The sequence below is a fragment of the Motacilla alba genome, chromosome 1A (genome assembly GCF_015832195.1).
Source record: "Motacilla alba alba isolate MOTALB_02 chromosome 1A, Motacilla_alba_V1.0_pri, whole genome shotgun sequence".
In the NCBI taxonomy this organism is placed as follows: domain Eukaryota; kingdom Metazoa; phylum Chordata; class Aves; order Passeriformes; family Motacillidae; genus Motacilla; species Motacilla alba.
The window spans coordinates 29699977-29714143 of NC_052031.1; the positions used below are offsets into that span (position 1 = coordinate 29699977).

Genomic DNA, 14167 nt, shown 5'->3' on the forward strand with positions numbered 1-14167 from the left:
TTTATGCCAGACTATCATGTGCTTACTCTGCTGGGTCTAAAGCTGTCCTGCCTGCTGTTCCTACTCTGAAAGGCTTGTTCACAAAGGTGGTGGGTGACCATACTGAAATCTGAAGTATGACTCTACCCAGGGAATAATCCTTCTCTATTGGTTGCTCATAAGCACAAATCTTAAGCTAGATACCTTATACTTTATTGACATTGTTGCATGTCAAGCAATCAAAAAGCTTTCACTGTCCCATGGTCAGCACTGTTCTTGCATTTTCTCAGGTATCTTTGGCATCTGCCTCAGAGCTTGTAGTGCTGTGTAATATATCTGAGAATATTTTTAATGTGCCACTTCATGGATAGATGATTAAAAACCTGCTGCTCCTCACTCATCCCAGAGCCAAGATGTACAAAAAGCAGCTGCAGGCTCAAAAGCATTTAAGATGATTTAAAAAAAAGGTACTACTTCTGTCTGACTCTATATGCTGGGAGCTTCCCCGCCTCTGTGGTCTCGTATTGCACTTTGGAGCACTGAATGGTGGTTTTGACCCAAAGCACCATTGGATTCTCTTGGGGCCGGGAGGCTGGGCTGGGTGGAGCACTGGTCTTGTGTGAAACTAGTGAACAGCCTGAGTGTTCACTCACTGGTGAAAAGGCACAGTAAGAACTGCACAGAAGGCAAGATGTAGGCCAATGACTCCACTGTGACATAAAGCTGGGGTCTGGGAGCAGGCATTCTGCCCAAGGACAAGGCCAGGAACTAGAGCTAAGCCCTGCAGCTAAGCAGCTGAATGACCACAAGGCAGTAGTGTGTTTCACTCCTCATCTAACAGAAAGGGCAAGCCACCAGTTGGGCTTACAAACCAGATGACAGACCACCCATCCCAACAAAAGGCTGATTGCAGCCAAAGGCATGGCTTGATGGTGGCATTACCTTAGAAAGCTGATTGGCAACCCTGCCTAAGCTCAAGGCTTGGTCTGGTAAATGTTCAGTGGTTAATCTGTCCATTCAGTCACCTAAACCTGGGGGTTCTTAACCAGTGACTAAAATGACCAGGACCTTCAGCATGCCATTCTCTCTCCAGAGGAATCTATTTCATTTTTTCTGCCCTTGTCTTGTTCCATCCTATAGTTCTCTGACTGTAAGGGCTGTTGGGATCTTACATCCTTCTATTTCCATGTTTTCAAAGTCCAGGGAAAAACTTATGGTTCTCTCTGGAGCTTGCTTTTATTGCCTTCATGTTTTCCAAATGTATTTCTGTATAAATTTGTTGAGTTGGTATTTTCATATGCATTTATTTTTTATTTTTAGTTGAAGAGTGGACTTTTCAGTGCCAGGCAGAGGGAGCATATTCTTATTTTCCATCAGACTGCCCACACGATTCTTATTAGAAAGCTGTGGGCACACATACATCCTTCTTGTAAGTGCCTCTTTTCTCAGAAAGGAACTTAGAAACCTCTGTGTCTTCAAAGCCACAGAGTCTGTGGTGTGTGGTCTTCTGTCAGGCACGAAGCTGTCAGACCTTACCAGCTGTAGTTACTGGGCATCACGAGTTGAATTTTCAGCAGAAACCAGAATTTTTATTCATAGTGATGGTAATAGGCTAAAAGAACCATACTGGTTGGTTGTGGGTTTTTCCATCATAGTACTGCATTTACACTAATTACATTATTCTGAACTGACTTTTGAAACTTAATAAATTTGATCTATGAGAGAAAGTGTCTATAGTTACTATGATTACTTTTCTTGCAGTACATTTTGAGATTACTCTGCAGCAGCACAGAGTGCTGCTGCATATGGACCACTAATCAAATTGCCTGATTAGGTGAAATTCTAGACTTTCAGCAAAGTTTCCTCATGCCAATTGCAGCAATAATTATTACATCATTTCTGCTCAAGGGAATCACTCAAATGCTTCAGATATAATTTCATTTCTAAACTGACTGTATAATTAAATAATACAGTATAGCCAGTAGTAATCTTTCTCCATATTTAAATGCAAATTTTACCAGTTACCAGCAGGAGCCATAGCATCCCTAATTGGTTGCAGCTAATAATATATTATGACTAAAAAATGTTAACATTAAGGCTATGAAGTCAAGCACTTAGGCAGTGTCAGCATTAGTATTGCCCAGACAACTTCAATTTCCCTGCCATTTGTTTAAATGCAAGTTACAGTTTTTATGTACACAATCATTGTTCTTTTTTTCCTCTTAAGTCAAGTCCTCATTTAGTAAACTGGTAGCAATTGCAGATTTCTTTTTATCTTCCTCATAAACAGCATGGCTCCAGGTCTGGTTTAAATCAAATTATCCAAGCATTGCACAGAACATTTTCATTCCTTTCATCCTCCATGTTTCTATGGTGCTTTTGCCACACCTGAACACTATATCCAACAGGGATGTGAGTGCCAGGTTGCCTAACTCCTGTTTTTGGGGAGTCATGGAGTTTTAGGAACTCAGGCCCTTTTCATAGAAATGTAGGATGCTGAAGTGATTACTAAGATGTGGGGAAGGTAAAACACGTCTGAATGGATTGTGCAAGCACAAGATGCTGAACAGAGAGATCCAGATTGCACTGGCAGGAATCCAGTGTGATTGCAATGGCAAGAATGCATCTTCTGCAGAGCCACAAGAATATAATTCATTTTCAACCACTTTTGTACAGTCAGATCTTAATCGCAGATCTAATTCTGTGTTTATAGTTGATAAACTTCCTGCTTTTCTTACAAAGTTATCTAAAAATGCTCACCAATGACAAAAACTTTGGGACACATTTTTCGGAAATGAGCATTTTCCAATTTTGCTATTACAAATACCATACCACACTTCATCATAGAATCATCACAGAACAGTTTGAGTTGGAAGGAACCTTAAAGATCATCTTGTTCCAACCCCTCTGCCATGGTCAGGGACATCTTCCACTGGACCAGGTCACTGAGAGCTCCATCCATCTTGGTCTCAGACATAATCAGGGATGGGACATCCACAGCTTCTCTGGGGAACCTGTTCCAGTGGCTCACCACCTTCGCAGTAGAGGATTTTTTCTAGAATGTGATCTAAACACACTCTCGTTCAGTTGGAAGCCATTCCCCCTTGTCACTACATGCTGGTGTAAATGGTCTCTCTTAGTGACAATGATCACTAAGAAATGGTCTCTCTTCTACAGCTGTGCTGTAGAAGTGCTGAGCTCCCTGGCAGTAGCGCCCTGGGCAGTTGGCTTGAAAACTCTGCTGAGAAAAGCTGGGCCAAACCTTGTTTGAGCAGCTTGCTCGGCGCCACGTGTATCACATCCTGAAGCACGGACACCAGTCCCTTCTCTGAGGCTATATGCAAATTCTTTGACAAAGAGATAATCTTTCTTCCTTTCAATCTTCCAACAACCCTATATACTATCTGTCTCTTGCAAAAATTACTTGAAGCTTTAGACATACAAGTTTTACTTAGCCAAACCTGGAACCATCATCATTGCAGCCCCATCTTGTAAAAAAAGAAGGTAGGGGTCCTGAAGAAAATAGTTTGGGGTTTCTACTGAAAAACTATTTCCTTTGCCTTAAAGTCTGCTAACATCTCCTGTGCTAGATCAAGTGGTATTACTCTGTACCTTTTACCTTTTTTCTAGTCACAAAAAATTCTGAAACAAAAAAAACAGGATCCAGTCCTTTGTGTCTTTAAAATGAGGAACTGCAATGACAAGTAGTCTTGAATGAAAACAGTTTCAGTGTTCATGAGTTTGAGTTTGAAGTCTTATTGATCTGCCACATCTCTCTATAAATTTCTTTTTCAGAACCCTGAAAGCCAGTTTCTACCATTAGAGCCATAGAAACCAAAGAGGAATGATTGCAGTTACTAATTTAATTCATGAGTTGTAGTATGTATCAACCTGAATTTTTATTTTAAAGGCTCTCTGCGAGAAAGAGGTTTTTCTTGTTTATTGGTAAAGTAGCTAAGGCAGTAAACTCCTCTTGTTCTACTGCATAATGACATTTCTGAGGGTACCACAGGGGCTGTACCCAGTCTCGACCCTGGCAACTCCCAGGGAATTACCCACAGTGCCTGACAGAAAGGCAGGAAATTCCTGTTAGCCAGCAATTACAAAATCATTATTTCAGTTTGCACTTCTGGAACTGAATGTTCTGATTACTCCCAAATCTTGCTTTAGAGGCCTACATCTCTTCTTTTGTTCCATAGACACACATTAATTTCAGCAAGTATATAGCTCAATGCACACTTTCTTTGATTTTCTGTTTGTTGTTGAATAATTTCTTTCTAATGCATTAGATAATTCCTATTTACTCTAAACTTGTATATAGATGCATCTTGCTGGTAAGCAGAGTTAATATACCGTAGAGAAAAATGTTTATTAGTTGATGTAAAGATGCTGTATACTTTTTTAAAAGTGCATTTATGAAACATTTTGCATTTAAAATAATTTATTAAGCAAGAGAAATGTTAACTATAGTAATGAAATTGATGTATTGATTAATGAAATTAATTGATTCATTCCAGTCACTAAGGGCCATAGGCTATGGTTGATACAATTTGGCTTAAAAACTCCCAATCTGCTTGGGCATTTTGGATTACATCAGCAAGAATTTATCTGTAACTTTAAATGCCTACTATGTTCTGCAAATCAGTCCTAATGCCCTTTGGGTTCTTGAAATTTGTCTATCTCACCCTTTGCAATCTGGATTTTATTTACTGCAGCAGGAAAAATATGCGGCCAGTTCTTCTTGGTCCATTTTTCAGACTGAAGCAGATTATTCCAAGTAAAGTAATTTTTCTCTCAGAACTTTCTAATAGAGCTAAAAGTCAAAGTTGTCTGTAAGCTGGTGCTGAATTCAGTGACCCAGCTGATCCCTTATGCCCTATGTTCTTAATGTGACCGAGGTAATTTTTTTTCTCAACTCTAGAAACTAAGAACTTACATTTTTGACAGCAGGAATTATAATGCTTTCATTATTGTTAAAAATGAAAGGAATGAAATACATATGCATGTAAGTATGCCTCAGTTTGTAGAAGTGTGACAGAATCAATCATGAAACAGGCTCATTTGGCAGTCAACATTACAGTAGTTTTCTACCTGATTCCATACATAAACCAAAGCAGCCCTTAATTGAAAAATTTAAGAAGGCTTGTTTGTTGCATCATTTTAATATATTTAAGTTACTTACTCAGTTATAAAAAGATATATGTGGAGAAGAGAAAATTATTCAAGCCTACAGGCCAACTTGAGATTAATGCCTGAAAAGTGTATCAGTCTGATGCCTACTGACTTAATCACTTTATTCCATTACTTTATACTTTGACAAAGCGAGCCATGTGTTTGCCATGCATACAATCAGTTTACAACTGAAAAGCATATCAAATATTGTTTAAAATTATAGCAGGTAGACATGCTAATACATTCTAAAACCAAAGGTTGTTTATCTTTAAATTGCCTACTGACAGATGAGAGCCAAAATAATTCTTTCTGACAACAGTTTCAGCTGAACGTGGGTAAACTGTTTAGCTTGAGAAAAAACATTTGGAATATTCTAATTAGCAACTGAATTTCTGCAGTGATTTACAGTCAGCTGGAGTCGGACGTGGATACTGGATGGAGCCAGGTTGGTTCTGGCATGCACTGCAGCAGTGAGAAACAGGAGCCAACATTGGCTTTTCAGCAGATTACTCTGAAATCACAGAATTGTAACTAAAACATCATTAGCCCAGTGTTTTGTTTTTGAAGCTGAGGTTGGGACTAGTCCAGGTCTCACTGAAATGTTTTAGGATTTTTGCCACAGGTTTTGGGCAATTGGCCCTCTTTGAGTTCTGAACACATAAGAACTGTTTTACAATTACTGAGTCTCCTAAACATTTCAGTTCAGTGTCTCTTAAATATTTAGGTACTGCTAGCAGCAGAATCATTTCCACAAAGTCAAATTTCTTGGTTTTATAACTGCCTGCTATTTACTTTATTATTTTTGGTGAACTACAGTGACTCAGACTTGCAATGCCCTCTTTTATACAGCCAACTGAATGTTCTCCTGTTTAGGGTTAGCCATGAAAGAGCATTTATTTTTTAGAGTCATTCCACATGTTCCCATCCTTTGTTTGCACAGCTGTAAAAGAAGATAACTTAATGGAAAGAATAGTCTTTCAAACAAGAAGGAATCATCTTCCAAGACAGCCATTTCACTTCCTTTGTGCTCCAGCAGCCTCTGTAGCTTCATTATTAGGTTTCCTTGGGCTTCTGAAATGAAAATCAATGTTTTCCTTATTATGTGGCATAGATTAGGTTTTTGTGTTGATGATACCTGCAGATCTGCTCTATGTGAGTGCACAAAGTATGTAATTTATTGACAGCTGGAAAGCCATTTTGGCATTAATACATTTTAACATTACTAATTGTCACCATGTTTCTCACATGCTGTAAGACTGCAGGTGACCCTAAGTGAGCAAGGCTTTCACATGGAAGGCAGCTGTGTAGATCTCTTATTAACTGTAAATGATAAGCTATAAAGCATAGTTTGATATAAAAATAATTCAATTTCTCTTCAAATACATAATTTTTCTGAAAGTGAAGAATGTGGGGTTTAGTAGCATGATTTTACATTTGTTGTTGAATAATTTCTTTCTAAGAAATCATCAAATCATTCTTCAGTGAGGTCTACAGGTATGAAATAAAACTAATGTAAACACATTCTAATCACAGAAATTAGCAGAATGAATGCTGCTAAATGCAAGCCAATATTATTTGGTGGAATGGGGTGAAACCATTAATACTTTTATAATGGCTGCTCTCATATGTGCATGGAGAAAATATCATAGCCCCAAGAACCACTAGTCAGGAAAAATCAGCATCTGGACAAAGACCACAGTCTTTGGATCTTCTTGTTTATCCCAGCAGATGGAAACAATCTGACTCCATCCAGTTCTTTGAGCCTCACTGTGGCAAACATGATATGATCTTTTCATTTGATTTCCATTAGAACATATAGACTTTACTAATCACCCTTTTTTGTCTTTTCTAATGTGGTGGCAGTGCCGTCAAAAGTATCAGGAAATGTGTCAATTCAGATAAAAATTGCATATGAATATTTTCTGATATTTTCCAGTCAGTGACAAATATTGTTATTATACTAATTTTCTTTGCAATGTATTTGAGGCCTGAGCGACCTGAGCGTGTCTAATTGTGTACATAATGTTCACACATTTCTGTGTGCAGTGAATGTCGTTGCCTCAGGCATGGCTGTGTGAGGACAGGGCTGTGAGGAAGCTTGGATGGGGATTTGAAATATCATCTCCTCAGCTCTCCTTCAGCAAATGCCTGTTGCCCATTCCTGCCCAGCTGCATTCCCACCTGCTGCTCTTTGCGTGCAGCCAGGTACTGCAGACCAGTTGCTGTGCCCCAGCACTGTGGTCTGGCTTTGCAACATCTCATTTTCTGTAACCATACTGTAAACTTCCCTCTTTGGGGAACAGGAACTCCATGCTGCAGGCAAGTGCAACTGAGGGGCTGAGCAGATGTTCTTGAGCACATCAGGTTTGTACTTAGGAGAGCACAGTGTTCTATTAACTTATTTTTCTCCCTGTAAGAAGAGGATTTGGGACTTAAACTGTTTTAAAATTCTGTGAGAGACTGTCAGCACTCTCACAAAACTCTGTGGGAAGTGAGAGGTGATGTGATCTCCATAGCAAAGCAGCAAAGCCTGGGGCTTCCAGGTGTTGCTTCCTGGCTTTGCATTCTTGGTTGCTCATGAGGTACCATGTTCAGTGCCAGGGCTGAGATCTTGTCCTTAACAATGTCTCACAGGCTTGTTAGATACCAGGTACTGTGAGTTTAGTGTTGTAAAATCTTCTTGACTTCTCAGAATAATTTGCTGCCTACTAATTTGGATTAATGCAGGTTATTTAGAAACCAAAAGAGTGCTGCAGCTCTTTTTCACCTCTGACTGTTTTCATTTGAGAAGAAATCAATGATAACAATAGAATTTCTTTGTCACAAGAAGATTGGCATCTTCAGGCATGTTTGACAATGTCCTTGTTACAAAGCCAAGCCCTGTGGTCTTTTCAAACATCAGCTTATCCAACGTTTTTGTGGTTTTCTTGTAATTAAATTTTTTTTGACAGCATCTTTTTTCACTTCTGGGGACTACATTTTTTCGTTCTCAGTCCTCTTTAATTTACAGATGCAAAAAACCCATTCAAGCCAACTGCATGTGCTTTGGACAGCTTCCATTATTTCACTATTCAGACTCCGAGGAAAGGTTTATTTCTTTATATTTAATTCTTCTTTATAATTCTTACAAAGGAAGAGCAGCTTCTATGTCTATCAGTAGGCCATAGCCTCTCACTCTCGCAGTAGGTAGAGATTGATAGTAGAAATGTTCATTAAAGCCTTTAAATTTTAATTACATGGTGAGAAACCACTGAATTTACAAAGCCATCCACTGTCCATATCAATAACTAATGAAAAGACTGGAAATTTTGCATTGGCTATCAAGGAATTTTTTGTGTTTTTATTCAATCCAGTCAGAAATTCTGTCTCACGTGTGGAAAAGCAAAGCTGTAGAGAAAATTCATTTAAAAAATCACTGGTAGAATAAACAGCAGGATGCATCTTCCATGGCCTGGCCAAAAGAATGAGATACACATAGGTTATAAAAGAGTAGTGTGGGATTAACATGGACTACTTGGTACTTCTGCATAGACATATTTAAGGGAAGGTGTGAAGTGCTGACAGCTCACTTCAGTGTCCTGCATTGAAGAACAATCTCCAGGCAGGTGGAAATACCACTGACATATTGGCAGCTCAAATACCAGCAAGATGTTCTTGTAAAGTAGTTTGCACATTTTCAGTACTTAAAATTTTTACAACAGCATCTTTTGAGAGGACTAGATCAAAGACCAACTGGTATCATTGAGCAGACACTCAGAACTATGACTACAATAGAAAGAAATTAGGTTAAATGTTCTGACAAAAGCATATGTTGTTGGATTGCTTGAAGACAGAATTTGATGTATCGGTCTATTAAAATCAGATTATGCTGGCACAAAGCCAGCAGAATTCTTTGTTCCCTTGAACCTCCTTTGCTTTAATTGGCTGGGTGATAGAACACAAACATCTAGCCTTGATGTACTGTAACTCAAATATTAACAGGAGTGACAACATTTCTGAAGAAGATATGAGTAAGAAGACTATTATTTTAGTATAAAATCTCAGTACAGTAGCCCTTAGACATAACTATGAGAACACTAGGACCAGCCTAAGAAGCTGGGTCTGGGGAAGGACCTCAAAAGCTCCTCTAGGCCAACCTCGTAAAGGTGATGCCAGATTCAAAATGGCCTAAATTGTTCCAGGATATTTAATTAATCTGTACTAAATAATCTCTGATGTTAAAGACTTCACGTGACCTCACCTGCCTTCCCAGGCATGCTCTTCTACTGTTCTCACTGTTAGGAAGTTTTTCTTAGTGTCTAGAACCAACCTTTTTTGCTGCAGGTTTTTTTTTTTCCCCTCCATACCTAAAACTGACTTTACTGTAATGCTGGAGCAGAGGTAGGAGAAATAAATTAAGTGATTTTGGGGGTATAAAAAGCACTTTGTGTGGGTGCACCTTTTTCTGGCAAAGCTGGGTTTTGCAGTACTGTTTTTGTATTTCTGAGGGACCAGAATGGTCTCTTCCAGATAAAAACTGCACAAATTGGCACAGCTGCCCTTGCAAACCACTGTCAAAACAAATCTTATCTAAGTACCCATTCAAGTAGTGTCAAGGCTTTGTAATTTTGGACTCACATGAACATTAAGCTGTAATTAAATTGAGAGAAGTTCTTGGCTATTGTCTCATGAGAGATGAGAGTGGCAGGCCCCTTTTACATAAGTTCTTCCATAGGGACAATGACCCAGGGACTCTCTTGAGCATTATTTCAAGTACAAATGTGTTAAGATGTTAAATATAGACCCAGTTCTAAAGTTTCCATGACATTCAGCGTATGAGGAGGAAGGTATTCTGGACAGAGACCCTGATGCAGAGGCAAACTGTATTCACTTGCAAATTTCACAAGGATATTTCTGACCAGCCCCAGATCCATCAGGATTTGGGAGGATTGGAATTCTTCCTGTGAATGCCGTGTTTCCAGCTTCTGTTCTGTCTAAAGGGTTTTCTAGACAGGACAGATTATGGGAGTGTGGTTACTTAGCAAAAAGGCAACTTTAACTCCTGATTCTGCAGTTCAGTGGCAGAGAGTCTTCATGTCTGTGTCCACACCTGCATGTTTTGTGTAATGGCACACGGAGTTTCAGAGCAACTGTTTATATTTCAAAACAAGATGCTTATATTTCTACTTCCCTCTGCCCATTACATGTGAGCAGAAACATTCCTTCTTCCGTGGGTTTTCAGAAATACTTTGTATCTGGATATCTTTGTGTCCACACAGAGAATAAATAATTAAGGAAGTGCAGGGAAATATCCATTATACTGACATTGAGAATATATATTTTCCTTCTCACCCTAGTCTAAGCTAATCCATTAAACCATAATGATGCACATGTTCAGCAATTTTTCAGTAGCTGCTGAGAGGTGCTTATGTTTTCTGAGTCTGAATGTTATTGTCTCACCATGTGATGTTTGAATGCTGCACTAGTCCATATTTTCCATCTCTCTCTTTTTTTTTTTAATTCTGGGAATGTTTCTGAAGATTTTAATGTTGTTGAGAGTGCACAGACCTTGATTATTCAACTCAGCAGACTGCAGACTTTTGGGTTATGGCTGTAATATTTCAGAAAAGATTCATTGACTTGCTTTTGTCTTCTCCCTGGAGCATTTACTATCACCAGAGCAGAGATCTGGAAACTGACAACACCACCTGGAACTAAGTCCCTACCAAACTCTATGAAAGGGTATTTAAACAAGAATTTTTTGCTTGGAGGCCATGAGAGAGTTCTGTTGATTTGTAATCCTGTTGTGCTATTTTTCTAAGTGTTTTGACATGTCTTCAGCTGGTATAAATGAGCATTATCAGTGAAAAAGAAAAGCTTCTTAAAATGTCTTGAAAATGTGGCCATTTAGCAATGAAGGTTTTAAGCCAAAAAAAAACCAAAACCAAACAAAAAAAGCTAAACTAAACCAAAACATAACCAGGCATATCAATTGTGTTCTTCCTGACTTTGTATCTAATGGGTGTTGAACTATTCTAAAAGTACTATGGGCCAATTATTTTAGAGTTTGGAGATGATCTTTTAGTATTATAGTACTTTTTGATAGGTTGAGGCTATCCTTTCCAGACAACACTGGCATTTAGGTACCTGTGTTATCCATGGCCCTTCCTCAGTGCAGGGCAGACTTAACTAAGATACATCTCAGATTTAAGGATTTAAAAATAACAGATGGGATCCATCTGCCTGCCATGCATAGGCAGTAAGCAGCCTGCTCCCTTCAGCTACTTGATGTTATCTTCATCCTCAGGATATTATCTGACTTCTCTTTAAGAAACAAAAATAGTTGTGAAGAAACAAAACCTTGCAAATACCTTGCAGCAATGGTAGAGCTTCCATACCTTATTTCCAGTAGCTTTATTAGGATGAATTTGTGTGTTATCCAGGGCTTGATTTGGTAGCCAGTGTTCCCAGCGTGCTTGATAATGGCTTCATGCAGTAGAGTATTTGACAAAGTCATTTTTAGTTCATGTTGTATTTTCAGGAAACCAATTTCCTTTCCAGGTTGTTAGTTTCTAACAGGTATTGATGAGGAGTAGCTGGGGCATCAATAGCCACTGAAGTTGTAGGTGTGTTTTTAGGTTATGTGTTACTGAGTGATTGTTACAGTATCACAGCCTGTATAACGCCCATTCCAAGCCTTGTGAAGAATTCTTTGCTACTGTTATTTGTTCTTGCCTGACGAGTACAGCCAGCATGAGCTGGGGTTATTTGCACAGCGGGAGCCAGTTCTGGAACCCTTATTCATTGAAAAATAAACTTCTGCTGCAATGTCCATGGAGTTTCTGAAACACTAAATGACTGGTAAAATACTAGCAAAGGGATGCTGTTTGCATCACTGTAGGGATGCATCGCTGCCAAAATATTCTCCTAGCACTACCTTGTCATCCTGGTGTTTCACTTTCTTGCCACCTGCTGATTGTAACTGAAGTGTGACACACAATTGTTCCATTTCTGAGCACTAAATAAGTGCAATAAACTGGCTTCTCCACAAAGCATTAATTAAAAAAAACCCAAAAAACCCAAAAAAACTATGAACCCATGAAAAATCCATACCACAAAAAAATGCTAAATTATTTTCAATTTTTATGTTTCGTTTTAGTCTTGGAACTGAACCAGGTGATTATTCCTACTTATGGAACTGTGCCGGACCAGCAAAACCTTCATACTCCTGAATGGGTGGGTACCTGTTTACTTTAGCTCTGAATACCTGTAAAACTTTCACCTGTAGGTATGCAGCAGTCCAATAGCTATTCCAGAAGACTAGCATTCCTTTGCATTTGCATCACACGCAGTTCATCTCTGTGATTAAATCTGAGTTTCTGTTATCCTCATTTCCCTACAGGTACCTGCAGTAATTGGCTCAGATCTGAAAGCACAGGTTGTCACAGGCACTGGACTCAATTATAAGTGACCCATATAAACTCACTGTAAACGTATATATATACATACACCTCCTCTCTCTATGGAATTTTGTTCACAAATGCCTAGGATTTCTCTGTGTGTATACAAGAATAAGTAGTTCTGATCACACCCTACATATTTACACACATACCCAAAAAAGCTCTAAGAAAGCTTGGAGACACCAAGAAATTCCTTACTCCAGAGACTGAACTGACAAGAAAAAGAAAGACCTGGGCTGTCCATTCCCTTTGTCCAAGGTTCCAGGTTCCCAGCTCAGCTAATATTTCTGCAGCTAAAAGGCTGCTGGCTCTAGCTCAAGAACCCCTGCCTTAGATCTCATAAGAAATCAATATACAAAGTAACTGGAAATGAGTTTCCTTCTGGGAGGTGGACATCCTCACCTCCCTGACCCTGTGTTTTGCAGAAAGGTGTTAATTTGAAGCTGTTTAAATTTTTTTGAAGCATGAGGTGCAGTCAAGAGCTTCCATTTCCCAGTTGAGTGCCTAGACTTCGATGTTATAAAAATCCTTCTTAGAGTCTCCTTGTGGTTCATTGATTTTTTTTATGTATTTTTATGAAGTAGCATCAAAACAGCTGGAATGATGTATACCTTTTGGTTAGAACAGTCTCTTCTGAACAGTCTTGGTAGAATTTATTTTTATTTCTATTGAAAATTGATGGTAAAAATTGATTTTTATTTTTGGTTACTCGTGTTTACCAGCAATTGTAGTTTCTTCTCAGTTTTAGCAGCATCTCTGCACTGCTCCTTCTGTGTCAAGTCCTGCTTGTTGATCTAGATAGTTTCAGTGTGCAGGAGGAGACAGAAAGATAAAACTGACATCTGCTGAACCTCTGCTAAGTGCATTAGGGCTAATTGTAGCTAGAAGCAGAGACTGAAGAGGAAGCCTGACCTGAAACAGTTGAATAGAAGGGAAGTGCTGTGTCTTTTGTCTAAACTTAGATCATGTGTTGCAATGGAAGTATTTTGGAAATTTGATTTGATTTTACAAGTTCTTCTGAGGAGCCAAAACTAAGTAAATTATTGGCTAATAGAAACAGTCCTGTTCTTCTTATGGTGCTTTCTCTAATTACAGGATCATATGCTAAGTTTGCCACAAGATGCCTGCATCATTTGGCACATGAATAGGACAATTATCTCCAAAAAACCAAAAATCTGCGAGGGTATTGTTTGTGGTACTTCATAAAGCTTTATATGTGGCAGGAAATTGCAGCAAAGGAATGAAAGGCTGTTACCACTAGAAAAACTGAGTTTAGTCCTAAATAATTGGACAACCCCTGCTAAAGGATTTTTGTGCAAGACTTGTAAAGTTGCAGCCAGATTTTCTTTTTCCTGAGTGCCAAAGGAGAACATCCGTGGCCCTGTTTGCATTTGCAAGAGAATGACATGTGGACCTGGAATTGAGTGTATTGCTCTTTGAAGAGAGAGAATTGCTGAGCTCTCTGGAAAAAAGTCCTGCTGTATAAAGCTGTGACTCCAAACTTAGGAGACAGTGAACAGGTTTTGGCATAGATGTTTAGATGCCTTGTGACCATTAAATGAGAGTTATACTGTTGC

The 14167-nt window shown here is 38.9% G+C and overlaps 1 protein-coding gene across 2 annotated transcripts in view; it reads left to right on the top strand.

Moving 5' to 3' along the window:
- The window catches only part of ANO6 (anoctamin 6), a 71030-nt gene that overhangs the window by 14209 nt on the left and 42654 nt on the right, over positions 1-14167 (top strand). For both annotated transcript variants that reach the window (XR_005259010.1, XM_038154423.1), the window contains exon 2: positions 12290-12366. Coding sequence is in view for 1 of the 2 variants with exons in the window: in XM_038154423.1 (XP_038010351.1) it covers positions 12290-12366 (77 nt within the window). In the remaining variant the exon portion in view is untranslated. The remainder of the gene's footprint in view (positions 1-12289; positions 12367-14167) is intronic.